The sequence below is a fragment of the Taeniopygia guttata genome, chromosome 35, assembly GCF_048771995.1.
Source record: "Taeniopygia guttata chromosome 35, bTaeGut7.mat, whole genome shotgun sequence".
Taxonomy (NCBI): domain Eukaryota; kingdom Metazoa; phylum Chordata; class Aves; order Passeriformes; family Estrildidae; genus Taeniopygia; species Taeniopygia guttata.
This window is the reverse complement of record NC_133060.1, coordinates 928,741-947,846: the sequence shown is the minus strand read 5'-3', so window position 1 is coordinate 947,846 and position 19,106 is coordinate 928,741. Positions and strand designations below refer to the sequence as shown.

The window sequence follows — 19,106 nt, the reverse complement described above, 5'->3', positions numbered from 1 at the left end:
TCCCAAAAATCCGCCCCAAATTTGGGAGGGGGCGCTTTTATTCCTCTTCCAGCGCAAAAATCCCCAAAAACGGTGCAAAAAAACCCAAAAAAATCCCAAAACCACCAAAATATTCCAGAAAATGGCGCCAAAAATCCCCAAAATGGTCACAAAAATCCCAAAAATGACCACAAAAATCCCAAAAATAAAAAAATAAAATCCCCAAAAAGCAGTCTCACAAAACCCGAAACTTCTCCCTCAAAAATTCCCCAAAAATGCGAATTTCAGGAATCTTCCTTCTCCTGGAACCTGCGGGAAAAGGGGAAATTTGGGATTTCGGGAAATTTGGGATTTCGGGGAAATGTGAGGGATTTTTTGGGGAATTTTTGGGGCTTTTTTGCGGTTTTGAGATTTTTTTTTTTGTGATTTTTTTGGGGGTGTTTTGGGGTTATTTTTTGGATGTTTTTAGGGTTATTTTGGGGATATTTCAGGGGATATTTTGGGAATATTTTGGGGTCATTTTAGGGGGTATTTAGTGGATATTTGGGGTTTTTTTGGGGAATATTTTGGGAATATTTCAGGGGTTATTTTGTGGCTATTTAGTGGCTATTTAGTGGCTATTTTGGGGATATTTTGGGGCCATTTTGGGGCTATTTAGTGGCTATTTTGTGGCTATTTAGTGGCTACTTTGGGGCCATTTTGGGGCTATTTTGGGGCCATTTTGGGGCTATTTAGTGGCTATTTTGGGGCCATTTTGGGGCTATTTTGGGGACACTTTGGGGCTATTTAGTGGCTATTTTGGGGCTATTTTGGGGCTATTTTGGGGCCATTTTGGGGCTATTTTGGGGCCATTTTGGGGCTATTTTGGGGACACTTTGGGGCTATTTAGTGGCTATTTTGGGGCTATTTTGGGGCCGTTTTGGGGCCATTTTGGGGCCATTTGGGCTCTCACCTGCAGCGGGGACAGGTGTAAAACACCGTCTGCCCCTCGTCGGCCGAGCGCATCTGGCGCGTGTGGAACCACATTCCCTGGTGGGCGCAGCGGGGGCAGCTCCTGTCCACCTAAAAACCCAAAATCCAAATTATTCACCCCAAAAACATCCCCACACCCCATTCACGCATCCCAAAAATCCCATTGGCACCCCAAAACCCCTTTTCTTACCCCCAAAATCCCATTAATTCAACCCCAAATCACCATTTTTCACCCCGAAATTCTCTTGATTTACCCCAAAATCAAAATTTTTGGGGGGAATTTTTGGTCAATTTTTGGGGACATTTTCTGGATTTTTTGGGGAATTTTTCAGGATTTTTTTGGAAACATTTTATACGATTTTTTTTTTTAAATTTTGGGGGATTTTTCTGGAATCTTTCGGGGGAATTTTTGGGGAATTTTATTTCAAATTTTGGGGAATTTTATGGGAATATTTTTGGAACTTTATGGGAATTTGTTTGGATTTTTTGGAGAATTTTTTAGGAAGTTTTCGGGAGATTTTTTTTCTCAGATTTTGGTCAATTTTGGGGGAAATTTTCTGGATATATTTTTAAATTTTATAGGCATTTTTGTGGATTTTTTGTGGATTTTTTTTCGATTTTTTTTTTATTTTTTTTCTGGAAATTTTGGGGTGTTTTTGCAGGATTTTTTTTTTTAATTTTTGGGGATTTTTTTTGGGAATTTTTCGGGATTTTTGGGGAATTTTTTTGGAATTTTGGGGGATTTTTTTTCTGGAATTTTGGGCTTTTTTTTCGGGGGTTTTTTTTGGGGGAAGTTTTTGGAATTTTGGGGTCCCTCCCCCCTCACCGTGGGCCCCTCCCGGGGGGCGGGGCCGGCGCTGCCCCTCCCCCACTCGGCGGCGGCGAAGCTCAACGAGGAACGGACGGGAACGGACCGGAGATCTGGGGGGAAAAACGGGAAAATCGGGAAAAACACGGGAAAAACGGGAAAATCGGGAAAATACGGGGAAAATACGGGGAAAACACGGGGAAAACGGGAAATTCGGGAAAAATATGGGGAAAATACGGGAAAATTGGGGAAAATATGGGGGAAAACGGGAAAATCGGGTAAAATACGGGGAAAACGGGAAAATCGGGAAAAACACGGGAAAATCGGGAAAAACACGGGAAAAACGGGGAAAATACGGGGAAAAACGGGAAAAACACGGGGGAAAACGGGAAAAACACGGGGAAAACGGGAAAATCGGGAAAAATATGGGAAAAATGGGAAAATCGGGAAAAATACAGGGGAAACGGGAAAATCGGGAAAAATACGGGGGAAACGGGAAAAATACTGGGAAAAACGGGGAAATCGGGAAAATACGGGGGAAAACGGGAAAATCGGGATAAATACAGGGGAAAATGGGAAAATTGGGAAAACTATGGGGGGAAATGGGAAAATCAGGAAAAATACGGGAGAAATAGGGAAATTGGGGGGAAATGGGGAAATTGGGGGGAAATGGGGAAAAATAGGGAAAAAACAGGGAAAATTGGGGGAAATGGGGAAAAATACAGGGAAAAATGGGGAGAAACGGGAAAACCCAGGGAAAAGTGGGGGGAAAGTGGGGAAATGTAGAATTTTGGGGGGAAATGGGGAAAAAACCTGAGCAGGGAGGCTGAACCACAGCGGGGGCAGGATTTTAATGGATTTAATTGGAATTCAGTGGGATTTTTTCGGGATTTCACAGATTTTTTCAGGATTTCTCCATTTCTTCGGGGGTTTTGTTTTGGATTTTGGATTTATTTTGGATTTTTTGCCCCATGCTGAGCTCTGGAGGCCGAGCCCGCGGCAGGGCCGGGATTTTAATGAGATTTTAATGGGATTTAATGGGATTTCTATGGGATTTTTGACAGGATTTCTCCATTTCTTTGGGGTTTTTTGTGAGTTTGGATTTATTTTTGGATTTTTTGTTGGTTTTTTGCCCCAAACCTGAGCTCTGGAGGCCGAGCCCGCAGCGGGGGCAGCGCTGGCAGCCGGCGGGGCCGGGCCGGGGCAGGACGGAGCCGCACTCGGGGCAGAACTCGGGGCGGGAGCGGAACCGGCCCGGGGGCTCCATCCTGGGGGGAACAGCGGCTCAGAGCGCCGAAAACAGCCCAAAATGCACCAAAAATACAGCAAAAATTACCCAAAAAATACAGCAAAAATACAGCAAAAATTACCCAAATAATACACCAAAAACAGCCCAGAAATTACCCTAAAATACAGCAAAAATTACCAAAAAAAATACAGCAAAAATACAGCAAAAACTACCCAAAAAATACAGCAAAAACTGCCCAGAAATTACCCCAAAATACAGCAAAAACAGCCCAAAAATTACCTAAAACCAGGCCCAAAAATGAAGCAAAAACTACCCCAAAGCAGCCCCAAAAACACAACAAAACCAGCCCAGAAATGCACCAAAAAAAGCCCAAAAATAGCCCCAAAACTACACCAAAAACGGCCCAAAAAAAAACCCGAAAATCACCCAAAAATTACCCCAAAAACACCCGAAAAATGCACCAAAAATGCTCCAACAAATGCACCAAAAATTCCCTCAAATCCCCCCAAAATTCCCAAACTTTCTCAAATTCTCCCCAGAAATCCCAAATTTCCTCCAAAATCCACCAAAAATTCCCCCAAAATTCCCCAAAAATCTGCCCCCCCCTTTCCTCCCCTCCCCCCACAAATTCCCAAAATTTCCTCCAAAAACACCCAAAAAAATCCCAAAATTTCCCCGAATTCCCCCCAAAAATCCCAAATTTCCCCCCAAAAAACCCAAAATCTTCCCAAAATTCAGCCCCTTCCCCCTCTGCCTCCCCTCCTGCCCAAAATTAAAAAAAAATTCCCCAAATTTCCAAAAAATCCCAAAAACTCTCCAAAATCCGCGCCCGCCCCTCCCCCACCTCCTCCCGGCGCCGTCAGGGAAACTCCGCAAGCCCCGCCTCTTCCTCTGACGTCACTTCCGCTTCCTTAGCAACCCGGAATTTATTAATTATTGCAGCGATATTTATTAATTAGCAGCGAATTTATTAATTAATGAGTTAATTAACCAGAGGAGGTGTGGCTTAAGGAGAGAGGAGTGGTTTAATGAGGGGGCGTGCTTTAAATTTGTTTAAAAGACGGCGTGGCTCCCAAACGGTTTGAGGCCGCCTCATTTGCATAAACTCCGCGTCTTGGCGCGTTCTGATTGGCCGGTTGGCGGTGTAGGGGGCGTGGCGTGGCCGTTGCCATGGCGACGCTTCCGCTGCGGGCGGACCGGAAGTGGCGGCGCTCGCGGGAAGGCGCCGCCGGTACGGGCGGGGGGGGGGGGGGGGGGGCCGGGCCGGGATTTTGGCTGAAATTTGGGGATTTTTGGGACTTTTTGGGGATTTTTGGGGATCCCGGGATTGGGGGGGACCGCCCGGAGGTGGTGGGAGGGGGGAGGCGCGGCGGGCGGGGCCGGTTTGGGGTTTTTTTGGGATTTTTGGGGTTTGGAGCCTTCTCTGAGGGGAGGGGCTGAACCCCAAAATGGCGGCGGGGGGGGGGAGGAATTTTGGGGGTTTTTTAGGGGATTTTGGGGTTTTGTTTGGAGGGAATTTGGGGGGATTTTGGGATTATTTTTTGGGGGGTTTATTGGGATTTTGTAGGGTATTTTTTGGGGGTTGGGGGGGGTTTGGGTTTATTTGGAATTTTTGGGTGATTTTAGGGTTTTTTTGAGGGATTTATTTTGGGTTTTTTCAGGATTTTTGGGGGTTTTTTTGGGAGGATTTGTTTGGATTTTGGGGGGGGGATTTTGGGATTTTTTGAGGGGATTTTTTGGGGGATTTTTTTGAGAGCATTTAGGGAATTGGGGGGGTTTATTTGGATTTTTTAGGAGATTTTTTGGGGAGATTTTGGAGCTTTTGGAAGGGATTTATTGGGATTTTTTGGGGGATTTTTTGGGGTGTTTTGGGGGGGATTTATTTGGATTTTTTTGGGTTTTAATTTTAATATTTTTGGCGGTTTTGGTTTTTCATAGCTCGGGGTTTTCCATCTGACCCCTCCCCCAATTCAGAATTTTGGGAATTTTCATTTTTTCCCATTTTTGTTGTTTTCCCCCAGGAACTCCCGGCCCCTCCCCCCTCCAGGAGCTCCAAATTCCGGAATTTTCCCCCAAAAATTCGGGGGGGGGAGGGGGAAGCCGGAGCCGGAGCCCCCTCCCCCACTCAGCTGCAGGTGAGGCGGAAATGGGGAAAAAATGGGGGAAATTGGGAAAAAAATGGGGAAATTTGGAAAAAATGGGGGAAAAATGGGGAATTTTGGGGTAAAATAGAGGAAAACGGAGGGGAAATGGGGGAAAAACCAAAAAAGAAGGGGGAAAATGGGGAAATTTGGGGAAAAATAAGGAGAAAAATTGGAATTTATGGGGAAAAATGGGGGGGAATGGGGAAAAAATAGAGGAAAACAGGAAAAAAGGGAATTTGGGGAGGAAATGGGGAAACGGAGAAAAAATGGGGGGAAAAAGAGGAATTTTGGGGAAAACACAGGGGAAACCGGGGAGAAAAAGGGAAAAAATTGGGAAAATTGAAAAAATGGGGGAAATTGGGGAAAAAAAAAAGGGAAAAAATGGGGGAAAAAAGGGGAATTTGGGGGAAAAAATGGGGGAAATAAGGGAAAAATGGGGGGGAATGGGGAAAAATTGGGGAGAAGATTGGAAAAAAGGGGAATTTTTGGGAAAATTGGGGTCAAAGGGGCATTTTGGGGGGAAAATGGGGAAAAAAGGGAATTTTGGGGGAAAAAGGGGAAAAAAATTGGAATTTCGGGGGAAAAAGGAGAAATGGGAAAAAACTTGGGGTTTTAGAGGAAAAATTGGAATTTTGGGGAAAAAAGTGGGAAAATTTGGCATTTTGGCCAAAAAAATTGGAGAAAAAGGAAAGAATGGGGAAAAAATTACATTTTGAAGAAAAAAATTGGGAAAAACTGGAAATAAAGGAGAAAAAAATTGGTCTCAGCCTGGATTTGCCCAAAATTTGGCATTTTTTCCCTCAAAATCTGAATTATGTTGGATTTTCCCAGAATTTGGGAATTTTGTGGTGACAAAAATGGAAATGAATACAGAATTTGCCCAAAATTTGGGATTTTCACCCAAAATCTGAATGATTTTGCATTTTTCTTCTGATTTTGGGGATTTGGGGCTGACAAAAATTGGAATTAATGGGGAATTTTTGGCTAAAAATCCTCAAAAACTCGAAAATTTTGGGATTTTTCACCCCCTAAGCTCCTCGAGGAAGGGGAAAAAATGAGAAAAATTTAAATTTCCACCCAAAAAATCTCAATTTTTGGGGGATTTGAGGCGATTTCATCACTCGGCCGCTGCCCAGAGGGGAAGGAAAATTCCAAATTCGCTGAGTCAGCAGCTCCAGCTGCAGCCCCGGCCACGCTCGGGGCAAAACTCCCCAAATTTGGGCAAAAATCCCAAATTTGGGCAAAACTCCCAATTTTTTTGGCAAAACTCCCAATTTTTGGAGCAAAACCCCCAATTTTTGGAGTAAAAATTTTAAATTTTGGACAAAAACCCCCAAGATTTGGGGTCAAATCTTAGCAAACTTCCAGATTTTAGTTCAAAAATCCCAAATTTCGAAGAAATCCTGGAATTTCGGGGTGAAATTTTAGGATTTTGGCGCAGGTAATTCCCCCCCAATTTTTCCTTCTTGATTTTTCCCGTTCCAATCTGATTTTTCTCTTTTTTCCCTACTTTTTTCTCTCTTTTTGTTCCCTCTTTTCCTGCTTTTTTTGGGTGTTTTGTCCCCATTTTTGGGCTGTTTTTTTCTCAGGGAATCCCCGCCAACTTCTCCCTCCTCTCTTTTCCCAAAAAATCCGATTTTTCTCCTGTTTTTTTCCTCTTTTTTTCCCATTTTCCCCTCCTTTTTTTTCCCTTTTCTTGTTTATTTTGGGGCAATTTTTGGGGATTTTGGACCATTTTAATTCCCCCAGGTTTTCCCTTCTCCCCCCGCCCCTCTGGCCCCATTTTTTTTTATAAAATCCGGTTTTTTGGCTTTTTTTGCCCCTTTAATTCCCTTTTCCGGTGCTGACGTGGCCAGGGCAGAGTTTAACCCTTGAGCTCCCGCACTGGAGCAACCCCAGAGAAATTATCTTTTTTTCCCTTTTCTTAATTTTCCTGCATTTTTCCCCAATTTTCCAGGTTTTTTAAACTCTCTCATATTCCCCCATTTTTTTAACCCTTCCCGAGTTTTTATTTTTCCTTTTTTTCTGAAACTTTTTAACCCTTTCCTATATGTTTTCCTCTTATTTTCATATTTTTTAATTTTAAAAATGAAATTTAATTCCTTAAAGTTGAATTTTAACACTGAAATTAATATTTAATAAGATTAAAAATTAAATTTTAACAGGATCGGACTCTGCCCTTGAATTCCAGATTGGTGAGGGCTGAATTTGGTTTTTTCTCTTTTTTTAAGGATTTTTGCCTCATTTTAAACAGAATTTTAAGGAATTTTTAGGATTTTTTTCACTGTCAGTGAAATTTCTCTTTTCCCACCTTTTTTGACCCTGTTTTTAACCCCAAATTTCTCTTCCCCTAATTTCTAACCCCAAATTTTCCCCCCCCATTTCCTCCTTGTTTTTAACCACAGATTTGTCTTTTCATTCCCAAATTTCTATTTTTCACCCCCAAATTTATTTTTTAACACAAATTTCTCTTTTTTAAACCTAAATTTTCTTTTTCTCAATTTTTAACCCCAAATTTCTCTTTCCCCCCCATTTCCTCTTTGTTTCTAACCCCAAATTTCCTTTTCCCTCATTTTTATCCCCAAATTTCTCTTTTTTAACCCCAAATTTCACTTCCTCCCATTTCTAACCCCAAATTTCCTTTTCCCTCCTTTTTATCCCCAAATTTCTTTTTCTAATCCAATTTTCTCTCTTTTAACCCCAAATTCTTCTCTTTCACCGCCCAATTTCCCTTTTCACCCCGAAATTTCTCATTTTTTCCCCCTAATTTTCCCTTTTTCCCCCCAAATCCCCCTTTTCCCCCCAAATTCCCCTTTTTCCCCCCAAACTCCCCCTTTTCCCCCAAATCCCCTTTTCCCCCAAACTCCCCGTTTTTAACCCAAATTCCCCTTTCCCCCCAAACTCCCCATTTTTAACCAAACTCCCCGTTTTTAACCCAAATTCCCCTTTCCCCCCAAACTCCCCATTTTTAACCCAAATCCCCTTTTCCCCAAACTCCCCGTTTTTAACCAAACTCCCTGTTTTTAACCCAAATCCCCCTTTCCCCCAAACTCCCCATTTTTAACCCAAATCCCCTTTTCCCCAAACTCCCCGTTTTTAACCAAACTCCCTGTTTTTAACCCAAATCCCCCTTTCCCCCAAACTCCCCATTTTTAACCCAAATCCCCTTTCCCCCCAAACTCCCCGTTTTTAACCAAACTCCCCGTTTCTAACCCAATCTCCCTTTTCCCCAAACTCCCTGTTTTTAACCCAAATCCCCTTTTCCCCCAAACTCCCCGTTTTTAACCAAACTCCCCGTTTTTAACCCAAATCCCCCTTTCCCCCAAACTCCCCGTTTTTAACCCAAATCCCCTTTTCCCCCAAACTCCCCGTTTTTAACCAAACTCCCCGTTTTTAACCCAAATTCCCTTTTCCCCCAAACTCCCCGTTTGTAACCCAAATCCCCTTTTCCCCCAAACTCCCCGTTTTTCCCCCAAACTCCCCGTTTTTAACCCAAATCTCCCTTTTCCCCCCAAACTCCCCGTTTTTAACCAAACTCCCCGTTTTTAACCCAATCCCCCTTTCCCCCCAAACCCCCCGTTTTTAACCAAACTCCCCGTTTTTAACCAAATCCCCGTTTTTAACCAAACTCCCCGTTTTTCCCCAAACTCCCTGTTTTTCCCCAAACCCCCCATTTTTAACCAAACTCCCCGTTTTCCCCCCCGCGCAGGCGCATGTGAAGGATGCTGCGGCAGGGCCGCCGGGCGCTGCTGGCCGCGGCGCTGTTCCTGGCCTGGCACGGGCTGCTGCTGCTGTTCCTGTGGGGCCGCCCGGGGGCGCCGCCGAGCGCGCGGCTCCGCGCCGAGGCCGCTGCAGGGGAGGGGGCGCGGCTGCTGCCGGCGCAGCTGCTGCGCCTGGCGCAGGACGCCGAGGCCGAGCTGCGGCTGCAGCGCGACCTGCTGCTGCAGATCCAGCGCCTGCGCCGCCACAAACCGCCAGCAAAACCCGCCCAAAAACCGCCAAAACCCACCCAAAAACCGCCCAAACCCACCCAAAACGCCCCCCGGCCCGCCGAGCCGCCGGTGATCCCGGTGCTGGTGCTGGCCTGCGACCGCAGCTCGGTGCGGCGCTGCCTGGATAAGATCCTGCGCTACCGGCCCAGCGCGCGGCGCTTCCCGGTCATCGTCTCGCAGGACTGCGGCCACGCCGAGACGGCCGCGGTCATCGCCTCCTACGGCGCCGCCGTGGCGCACATCCGCCAGCCCGACCTCAGCGACGTGCCGGTGCCGCCGGAGCACCGAAAGTTCCAGGGCTACTACCGAATCTCCCGGCACTACCGCTGGGCGCTGGGCCAGGTGTTCCGCACCTTCCGCTACCGCGCCGCCATCGTGGTGGAGGACGACTTGGAGGTGGCGCCGGATTTCTTCGAGTACTTCCAGGCGGTTTTGCCGCTGCTGGAGGAGGATCCCACGCTCTGGTGCGCCTCGGCGTGGAACGACAACGGCAAGGAGGGTTTGGTGGACGCCGGGCGCGCCGAGCTCCTGTACCGCACCGATTTCTTCCCCGGCTTGGGCTGGCTGCTGCTGGCCGAGCTGTGGGACGAGCTGGAGCCCAAATGGCCGCCGGCGTTTTGGGACGATTGGATGAGGCGGCCGGAGCAGCGGCGCGGCCGCGCCTGCGTCCGGCCGGAGGTGTCCAGGACGATGACCTTCGGCCGCAAGGGCGTCAGCCACGGCCAGTTCTTCGACCAGTACCTAAAATTCATCAAACTCAACGACCGCTTCGTGCCTTTCACCCAACTGGACCTTTCTTACCTCAAGCGCGAGGCCTACGAGCGCTCCTTCCTGCCGCAGGTCTACGGCGCGCCCGAGATCCGCCTGGAGCAGCTGCAGGAGGAGCCGGCGCCGGGCCCGGGCCCCGTGCGGCTCCAGTACCGCGGCCGCGACTCCTTCAAGGCCTTGGCCAAAGCCTTGGGCTTGATGGACGACCTCAAATCCGGCGTCCCCCGCGGCGGCTACCGCGGCGTGGTCAGCCTGGTGTGCCGCGGCCGCCGCGTCTTCCTGGCGCCGCCCTCGGACTGGACGGGCTACGACCCCTCCTGGAGCTGAGCGGGGTTTTTGGGGGCAGTTTCGGTGGTTTTATGGGTTTTTTTGGGGGGGATTTCATTGGATTTGTTGTTTTTCCTTCGGGGGGAGTTTTGCAGAATAAAAAAAAAATGAGAAACGCTGCGGGGGATGATAGGCATTGTCCCCTCTGAGTTCTGCGTCAATGCCATTCCCATTGGGTTAAAAATCGGTTAAATTGGTTAAATTCCAGTGGTTGAAAAGCATTTTTCAGGGCTAAATTTGGCGTTCTTTTTGGGGGGTTTTTGCAGAATAAAAAGGTGAGAAACGCTGCAAGGGAGTAGGGGCGTTCTCCCCTCTGAATTCTGTGTCCCCATCAAGTTAAAGATGGGTAAAATTGGTTAAATTCCAGTGGTCGAAAAGCATTTTTCAGGGCTAAATTTGGATTTTTTTGGGGGAGGCTCGTGGGGTTCTCAGGAGTCGGACACGGGGCAGGAATTTTCCAGAATAAAAGGCTAAAAAACTGGGGGATTCTCCCCACAAAACCCCGCGTTTGTTTCGCTGCCACGCCCGTCTGGATTCCACCCCAAAATTCAGGCACGGAAAAAGCCCCTTTTGGGTTGAAATTTGGTTTTTTTAGTGAAGCCAGAACTTTAGAACTGAGGCAGGATTTGGGAGCGCTGGGGACACCCTCAGGTGCCCAAATCGGATTAAATCGGCGCCAATCCAGGCGGGAATTCCCAGTGCCAATTCCAGGGGGGACTTTCAGGAGGAAATTCCCAAATTTTGGCAATCCCAGGGTCGGGAACATCCCCGGGGTCCCACCAGGAGCCGCTTCAGGGTTTGGTACCACTCTCAGGCATTCCCTGAGTGCTGCGGGAGGATCCTGGCTCCATCCATCAGCGATTCTTTGGGATTTGGGGGCATTTTGGGGCATTCTGGAACATTCCAGAGCATTTCCGAACGCTCCAGCCCCGTTCGTCTCCCGCCATTTGAGCGTCACTCACCCCTCACAGCTCTTTATATACCCCGCGCGGATCCCGCTCAAACCGCACCGCTCATCCTGATTGGCTGCAGGCCCCGTCACTCTTTGTTTCTCGCGCGCTCATTGGTCAGAGCGGCGCTGAGGGGCGATCCCCCTTTATTCCCTCACGGCCCCGATCTCGGCGCGGATTTTTCGTCTTTTGCCTCGTTATTTTATTTATGTTTTTGTTTAACTCCTGCGAGGCGCCCCCGGTGTCCCCCGCGCTCCCTCGGCAGCAGCAGCCCCGGCCCTTCCCCTGGGCCCGCTTCTCCCCCGCCATTTTTGGGCTTCTTGCCCCTCACAAACACCCCACCCCATGCAGAGCCCGCCCCTCGCTCCTATTGGCTGGTTTTTCCCTCCCAAACCGCACCGCTCATCCGGATTGGCTGCACGCCCCGTCACTCTTTGTTTCCCGCGCGCTGATTGGTCAGAGAGGCGCTAAGGGGCGATCCCCCTTTATTCCCTCACAGCCCAAATCCTTTTTTAAATTTTTATTTTTATTTTATTTTTATTTATTTTTTTTGCGTTAAATTCCCGTGAAGCAGCCCCGGTGACGGAGGAGAGCGGGGAGGGGATGAAGAAGAGGAGGAGGAGAGCGGGTGGGGATGAAGATGAGGAAGAGCACGGGCTGAGGATGAAGATGAAGATGAGGAGGAGCAGGAGGAGAACGGGCTGGGGATGAAGGTGAGGAGGAGGAGGAGGAGGAGAGAGGGTGGGGATGAAGATGAGGAGGAGGAAGAGCTGAGGATGAAGATGATGATGAGGAGGAAGAGCAGGCTGGGGAGATGAAGATGAGGAGGAGAAGCGCGGGCTGGGAATGAAGATGAGGAAGAGGAGGAGGAGGAGCAGGGGTGGGAATGAAGATGAGGCGGAAGAGCAGGGTGGGGATGAAGATGAGGAGGAGGAGGAGGAGGAGGGGGAGGAAGAGCAGGCTGGGGATGAAGATGAGGAGGAGAAGCGCGGGCTGAGGACGAAGATGAGGATGAAGACGAGGAGGAGGAGGAAGATCTGAGGACGAAGATGATGAGGAAGAGGAGGAGGAGGAAGATCTGAGGATGAAGATGATGAGGAAGAGGAAGAAGAGGAGGAGGAGGAGGAGGAAGATCTGAGGATGAAGATGATGATGATGAGGAGGAGGAGGAGGAAGATCTGAGGACGAAGATGAGGATGAAGACGAGGAGGAGGAGGAAGATCTGAGGACGAAGATGATGAGGAAGATGATGAGGAAGAGGGGGAGGAGGAAGATCTGAGGACGAAGATGATGAGGAAGAGGAGGAAGATGAGGATGAAGATGCTGAGGAAGAGGAAGAGGAGGAGGATGAGGAGGAGGAGGAGGAAGATCTGAGGATGAAGATGAGGAAGAGGAGGAGGAAGAGGAGGAAGATCTGAGGATGAAGATGATGAGGAAGAGGAAGAGGAGGAGGAGGAGGAGGAGGAAGATCTGAGGACGAAGATGATGAGGAGGAAGATGAGGATGAAGATGCTGAGGAAGAGGAAGAGGAAGAGGAGGAGGATGAGGAGGAGGAAGGAGCGGCCCCGCCCCGGGGGCGGCACTTCCTGGGTCAGCGGCGGCGGCTCCGCTCGGAGCGGCCGCGGGCCCGGGGGGGGTCCCGGGGGGTCCCGGGGGGTCCCGGGGGTCCCGGGGGGTCTGGGGGGGTCCCGGGGGGGGTCCCGAGCCCCCCGTGCCCGGCCCGGGCCGAGCGGAGGCGGCGGCGCCATGCAGGAGAGCTACGAGGCGCTGATGCTGCTGGGTGAGACCCCTCCCCAAAATACCCCTCCTCAAATTCTTCCTCCTCAAAATACCCCTCCTCAAACCTCCCTCATCCCCAAAATCCCCTCCTCAAATCCCCCTCATCCCCAAATTCCTCCTCCTCAAATGCCCCTCATCCCCAAATACCCCTCCCCAAATTCCTCCTCCTCCCCAAAATCCCCCTCCCCAAATCCCCCTCATCCCCAAAATCCCCTCCCCAAATTCCCCTCCCCAAAATCCCTCTCCCCAAAATCCTCCCCCCAAAATAATCCCCTCCAAAATCCCCCTCCCCAAATTCCTCCTCCAAAATTCTCCTCAAAATTCCCCTCCCCAAAATAACCCCCCTCAAAATCCCCCTCCTCAAAATAATTCCCCCAAAATTCCCGGCCCCAAAATCCCCTTCCCCAAAACAACCCCCCCAAAATCCTGCCCCAAAATAACCCCCCCAAAATCCTGTCCCCAAAATAACTCCCCCTGATTTTCCATGTTTTGGGGTTTTTTGGGCAGATTTCCCCTCTGATTTCCCATTTTGGGTTTTTTTGGCAGATTTCCCCTCTAATTTCCCGGTTTTGGGGCAGATTTACCCTCTGATTTCCCATTTTTGGGGTTTTTTGGCAGATTTCCCCTCTGATTTCCCATTTTTGGGGCAGATTTCCCCTCTGATTTCCCGTTTTTTGGCAGATTTCCCCTCTGAGTTCCCAATTTTGGGTTTTTTGGCAGATTTCCCCTCCGATTTTCCCATTTTTGGGTTTTTGGGGCAGATTTCCCCTCTGATTTCCCGTTTTTTGGCAGATTTCCCCTCTGATTTCCCGTTTTTGGGGTTTTTTTGGCAGATTTCCCCTCTAATTTCCCGGTTTTTGGCAGATTTCCCCTCTGATTTCCCGTTTTTGGGTTTTTTGGCAGATTTCCCCTCTGATTTCCCGTTTTTTGGCAGATTTCCCCTCTGATTTTCCGTTTTTGGGGCAGATTTCCCCTCTGATTTCCCGTTTTTGGGTTTTTTGGCAGATTTCCCCTCTGATTTCCCGTTTTTTGGCAGATTTCCCCTCTGATTTCCCGTTTTTGGGGCAGATTTCCCCTCTGATTTCCCGTTTTTTGGCAGATTTCCCCTCTGATTTCCCGTTTTTTGGCAGATTTCCCCTCTGATTTCCCATTTCTGGCTTTTTTTGGCAGATTTCCCCGTGGCCAGGCCCAACCTCGTGTCCCGGCCGGAGCCCGAGGAGGAGTTGGGGGTGCCGGACCCCAACGACTCGAAGGAGTGGCAGATCCTCAGGGTGGCCCCCCCAGGTGAGCCCGGACCCCTTTCCTTCCTCATTTTTATTTCCCCAAATTTTATCCCCAAATCCCTTTTTTTTCCTTTATCCCCTTTTTTCCCCCTCGCCCATTTTTAATTTTTTTTTGTATTCCCCTTTTTTTCACCTAATCCTCTTTTTTCCCCAATCCTTTTTTTGTTCCTTTATCCCCTTTTTTTTTCCCCTCATACATTTTATCTTTTTTGTTCCCTTTTTTGCTCCTCATCCCTTTTTTCCCCTTTATCCCCTTTTCCCCAAATTCTCTATTCCCCCCATTTTTTCCCCAAATCCCTTTTTTCTCCTTTATTCCCGTTTGTTTTCTCCCCATCCCCCTTTTTCCCCAAATCCCTTTTCCCCCTTATCCCCCATTTTTTTTATCACATTTCCACATTATTTCCCCCATTATTTTCCCCGTTTTTCCCCATTTCCCCCACCCCAAATTTTCCCTCTTTTCCCCAAATTCCCTCCGAATTCTTCCATCATCCCCCATTCCCACCGATTACCCCAAATTTCCCCAAATTCCCCCAAATTTCCTCTGAATTTTCCCATTATCCCCCACTCCCACCGATTACCCCAAATTTCCCCAAATTTCCCCGAATTTCCCCAAATTCCCCCAAATTCCCTCTGAATTTTCCCATCATCCCCCACTCCCACCGATTACCCAAATTCCCCCAAATTTCCCCCAAATTTCCGCTTTCCGCAGACTCCGCCCCCCCGAGCGACGATGACTCCGCCCCCGCCGATGACTCCGCCCCCGAGGCCGAAGTCTCCGCCCCTCCCCCCACGCCCGACTCCCTCCTCCTCCTCCTCCTCCCCTCCCCCTCCCCGTCCCCTCCCCCCGCCCCGCCCCTCCCCCCTGCGGGTGGGCGTGGCTCCCGCCGGGGGCGTGGCCTCCGCGCTCACCTGGGCCGCCGCGCGCACCTGGGCGGGTTCGGCCACGCCCCCCCGCCGGCCCCGCCCCCGCAGCGGCCACGCCCCCCGGGGCGGTGCTCGGGGCGGGGCCGGGGGCGGGGCCAGCGGGGGCGGGGCGCTCACCTGAGCCCCCTCACCTGCGCGGAGTGTGGGCGGGGCTTCCGCTACAGCTCCGCCCTCCTGAAGCACCGCCACGCCCACGGGGAGGAGCCCGAGGGCCGCAGGAGGAGGAGGAGGAGGAGGAAGGCGGCGCCCGGGCACACCTGCGGCCGCTGCGGGGCGGGGCTGGGCCGGGGACACGCCCTCCTGGCGCACCTGGGCGGCCACGCCCCGGACACGCCCCTGCGCTGGGACACGCCTGGCATGGGGGACACGCCCCTCAGCTGTGACATGCCCCTCGCCTGTGCCACACCCACCGGTGCCACGCCCATCACCGGTGCCACGCCCCTCACCTGCGCGGATTGTGGGAGGGGCTTCGGGGGAAGCTCCGCCCTCATCCGGCACCAGCGGCTGCACCTGGGCTGAACGGACCGGAACTGGAACTGGAACCGGAACTGGAACCGGAACCGGAACCGGGAAAATCCGGAACCGGAACCGGGAAAATCTGGAACCGGGACCAGGGGAAATCCGGAACTGGAACCGGAACCGGAACTGGAACCGGAACCAGGGAAAATCTGGAACCGGAACCAGGGCAAAACCGGAACCGGGACCGGGACCGGGACTGGGAAAGAACCCGAACCAGGACTGGAACCGGAACCGGCACCAGGACCAGGGAAACTCCGGAACTGGAACTGGGACCTGGACCTGAACTGGGACCAGGCAAAATCCGGAACTGGAACTAGAACTGGGACTGGGACCATGGAAAATCTGGAACTGGAACTGGGACTGGGACACAGCCAGAACCAGGACTGGAACCGGGACCGGGACTGGAACCGGAACCGGGACTGGAACCGGAACCGGGGAAACTCCAGAACTGGAACTGGGACCAAGAAAACTCCGGAACCGGAACTGGGACCTGGACTGGGAAACAACTGGAACTGGATTCCTCTGGAACCGGGACCAGAACCAGGACCGGGAAACCTCCGGAACCGGGACTGGGACCTGGACTGGGAAACAACTGGAACTGGATTCCTCTGGAACCGGGACCGGGACCGGGACCGGGAAACCTCCGGAACCGGGACTGGGACCCCCCCGGGCCGGTGGGGCAGGAGGAAAAGGACTCGGGGCCGTTTCCGTGCCCGCGGTTTGGGGGGGGCCCGGGACCCCCAGATCCGTTCCAGCCCCCCCCGATCCAGTCCGGACCTTTGGAATCCATTCCGGACCCCCAAAAATCCATTCTGGACCTCCCAAAATCCATTCCAGACACCCCAAATCCATTTTGGACCCCCGAAAATCCATTCCAGACCACCTTGATTCCATTCCGGACACCCCAAATCCATTCCGGACACCCCTGAATCCATTCCAGACCTCCCAAATCCATTCCAGACTTCCCAAATCCATTCCAGACCTCCCAAATCCATTCCGGACCTTTGGAATCCATTCCGGACCTTTGGAATCCATTCCGGACACCCCAAATCCATTCCAGACCACCCTGAATCCATTCCAGACCTCAAGAATCCATTCCGGACACCCCAAATCCATACCGGACCCCAAAAAATCCATCCCGGACCCCCCGAATCCATTCCAGCCCCCCCAAAATCCATCCCGGACCCTCGGCTGACCCCTCCCCTCCCCCGCTCCGCTGCTCGGGACCCCTCCGGTGTCGCCGGGGGGGGACAAAAATTGGGGAAAACGACCCCAAAATCTCCCTGGGGGGGCGTCCCGCCCCTCCCCCCACAGTAAAGACCCCTCCGTGTCCGCCGGCCGCAGTGGGATCTGTGCCCCTCCCCCTCCCCAAAAAACAATTTGGGATTTTGGGGAGGGGTGGCGGTGGGGGAGGGGTCGCGGTGGGGGAGGGGGGGATGGGCACAGCGCTAAACCCGCCCCTCCCCCCCATTAAATCGAACCGGGTTAAATTTTGGGCGGTGGGGGCGGGGCTGGCGAGGCGGGGGCGGGGCCTGGGGGTGGGGGGGGGGGGTCTGTCCGCCCCCTCCCCCTCCCCAATTCCCCCTCCCCTCCCCCCCCGGGGGTTGAACTTCCTGGGTCAGCGCCGCCGCCTTCCCATTGTCCGAGCGGCGGCGGCGGCGGGGGCGGCCCGGGGGTCGCGGGACCCCCCCCGGCTGCTCCGGGGCTGGTTTTGGGGGCGTTTCGGGTTTTTTGGGGTTGGTTGATTTTTATTTTTATTTTTTTGGGGGCGTTTCGGGTTTTTTTGGGGTTGGTTGATTTTTATTTTTATTTTTTTGGGGCGCGGCGATGTCGCCGAAGCGCTGGAGGGGTGGGGGAGGGGAAGGGGGGACCCCGGAGGGGGAGGGGCGGGGGGGGGGAGCCCTCAAAGGGGCGGGGGGGGATGGGGGGAGGGGCGGGAGGAAGAGGAAGGGGACGGTGGCGGTGAGGAGGGGGGCGGGGGGCGCGGAGCACCCGAATATCTGCGTGGAGTGCGGGCAGAGCTTCGCCCGCAGCGCCGCGCTGGCCGCGCACCGCACTGACCACAGCGCTGACCACAGCACTGACCACAGCACTGACCACAGCACTGACCACAGCACTGACCACAGCGCTGACCACGGCACTGACCACAGCACTGACCACAGCACTGACCACAGCACTGACCACAGCAGCGGTCAGCGGAGCTCCGGACACCGCACTGACCACGGCACTGACCACAGCAGCGGTCAGAGGGGCGGCTCCGGACACAGCAGTGACCACAGCAGCGGTCAGCAAAGGGGCTCCGGACACAGCACTGACCACAGCAGCGGTCAGCAAAGGGGCTCCGGACACGGCTCCGGACACGGCACTGACCACGGCAGCGGTCAGTGGGGCTGTGGCAGTGGTCAGTGGGGCGGCTCAGGACACAGCAGTGACCACAGCAGCGGTCAGTGGGGCTCCGGACACGGCTCCGGACACGGCAGCGGTCAGCGGAGCTCCGGACACCGCACTGACCACAGCAGCGGTCAGCACACCGGATCTGGACAGTCAGACCATGGCAGCGGTCAGTGGCGGGACTCTGGACACGGCAGTGACCACAGCAGCGGTCAGTGGGGCAGCTCTGGACACAGCAGTGACCACAGCAGCGGTCAGTGGGGCTGTGGCAGCGGTCAGCAGTGCAGCTCCGGACATGGCACTGACCACAGCAGCGGTCAGCGGTGCGGCTCAGGACAGCCGGACCACAATGACCACAACTCCAAGCACTCCCAGCGGCTCAAGGCTGACCACCGGCCCCACGCCGACGTCCAGTGTCCACTCTCTGGCCAAACCCTCATGCCACGCCGGCCCCACGAGTGCAACGACTGCGGCCAACGCCTGGAGGCACCGGGAAAACCACAACGCGCCAAAACCGGCACCAAAACCGCCAAAAACGACGCCAAAAGTGGCGCCGAAAGCGTCAAAAGCGACACCAAAACCACCAAAAGTGGCGCCGAAAGCGGCATCAAAAACGACGCCAAAAGTGGTGCCAAAAGTGGTGCCAAAAGTGGCGTCAAAACTGCTGAAAGTGGTGCCAAAAGCGATGTCAAAAGTGGCACCAAAAGCGTCAAAAGTGGCGCCGAAAGCGGCGTCAAAAGCACCAAAATTGGCGCCGAAAGCGCCAAAAGCAGTGCCAAAACCACCAAAAGCGGCGCCAAAAGCGCCAAAACCACCAAAAGCGGCACCAAAAGCGCCAAAACCACCAGAAGCGGCGTCCCCAACACGTGCGGCGAGTGCCGGCAGAGCTTCGGGCAGAGCTCGGACCTGGCCAAGCACCTGCGCGTCCACACGGGCGAGCGGCCGTTCGCCTGCGGCCACTGCGGGAAACGCTTCAACGTCTCGTCCAACCTGACCCGGCACCGGCGCATCCACACCGGGG

The 19,106-nt window shown here is 52.5% G+C and overlaps 3 protein-coding genes across 6 annotated transcripts; 2 read left to right on the top strand and 1 right to left on the bottom strand.

Annotated features, from left to right (window-relative positions):
* On the bottom strand, positions 1-3,933 carry POLR1H (RNA polymerase I subunit H). 3 transcript variants are annotated; one of them, XM_041712777.2, is made up of 5 exons: positions 3,853-3,933; positions 2,900-3,027; positions 1,778-1,872; positions 932-1,041; positions 1-288 (listed from the first exon to the last, which is right to left on the bottom strand). In XM_041712777.2, exons 2-5 carry the CDS (start codon positions 3,024-3,026, stop codon positions 264-266), a joined length of 357 nt encoding a protein of 118 aa, XP_041568711.2. In that variant the 5' UTR covers position 3,027; positions 3,853-3,933; the 3' UTR covers positions 1-263. The 3 variants fall into 3 exon arrangements, with proteins under 3 accessions (XP_041568711.2, XP_041568710.2, XP_041568712.2); XM_041712776.2 differs by lacking the exon at positions 3,853-3,933 and having other exon boundaries at positions 2,900-3,116; XM_041712778.2 differs by lacking the exons at positions 1,778-1,872; positions 3,853-3,933 and having other exon boundaries at positions 2,900-3,118.
* A 149-nt stretch (positions 3,934-4,082) lies between these two features.
* Positions 4,083-10,739, top strand: MGAT1 (alpha-1,3-mannosyl-glycoprotein 2-beta-N-acetylglucosaminyltransferase). Of its 2 annotated transcripts, XM_030260975.4 has the most exons (3): positions 4,083-4,239; positions 5,030-5,143; positions 8,862-10,739. In XM_030260975.4, the coding sequence occupies exon 3, from the start codon at positions 8,875-8,877 to the stop codon at positions 10,237-10,239; it is 1,365 nt and encodes a 454-aa protein (XP_030116835.4). In that variant the 5' UTR covers positions 4,083-4,239; positions 5,030-5,143; positions 8,862-8,874; the 3' UTR covers positions 10,240-10,739. The 2 variants fall into 2 exon arrangements, with proteins under 2 accessions (XP_030116835.4, XP_030116836.4); XM_030260976.4 differs by lacking the exons at positions 4,083-4,239; positions 5,030-5,143 and adding an exon at positions 5,748-6,593.
* A 2,118-nt stretch (positions 10,740-12,857) lies between these two features.
* On the top strand, positions 12,858-15,694 carry LOC121468721 (uncharacterized). The gene is made up of 3 exons (XM_072921013.1): positions 12,858-12,969; positions 14,139-14,252; positions 14,961-15,694. Exons 1-3 carry the CDS (start codon positions 12,936-12,938, stop codon positions 15,692-15,694), a joined length of 882 nt encoding a protein of 293 aa, XP_072777114.1. The 5' UTR covers positions 12,858-12,935.
* The last annotated feature ends 3,412 nt before the right edge of the window (positions 15,695-19,106 follow it).

What these genes read in the sequence shown, in the direction of transcription:
- LOC121468721 (XM_072921013.1), top strand. Translation starts at nt 12,936, where the DNA reads ATGCAGGAGAGCTACGAGGCGCTGATGCTGCTGG. An exon ending in CGAGGCGCTGATGCTGCTGG is followed by an intron (nt 12,970 to 14,138) that starts GTGAGACCCCTC and finishes TTTTTTTGGCAG; the next exon opens with ATTTCCCCGTGGCCAGGCCC. An exon ending in CCTCAGGGTGGCCCCCCCAG is followed by an intron (nt 14,253 to 14,960) that starts GTGAGCCCGGAC and finishes CGCTTTCCGCAG; the next exon opens with ACTCCGCCCCCCCGAGCGAC.
- MGAT1 (XM_030260975.4), top strand. Translation starts at nt 8,875, where the DNA reads ATGCTGCGGCAGGGCCGCCGGGCGCTGCTGGCCGCGGCGCTGTTCCTG.
- POLR1H (XM_041712777.2), bottom strand. Translation starts at nt 3,026, where the DNA reads ATGGAGCCCCCGGGCCGGTTCCGCTCCCGCCCCGAGTTCTGCCCCGAG. An exon ending in GCTCGGCCTCCAGAGCTCAG is followed by an intron (nt 1,873 to 2,899) that starts GTTTGGGGCAAA and finishes TTTTCCCCCCAG; the next exon opens with ATCTCCGGTCCGTTCCCGTC. An exon ending in TACACCTGTCCCCGCTGCAG is followed by an intron (nt 289 to 931) that starts GTGAGAGCCCAA and finishes CTTTTCCCGCAG; the next exon opens with GTTCCAGGAGAAGGAAGATT.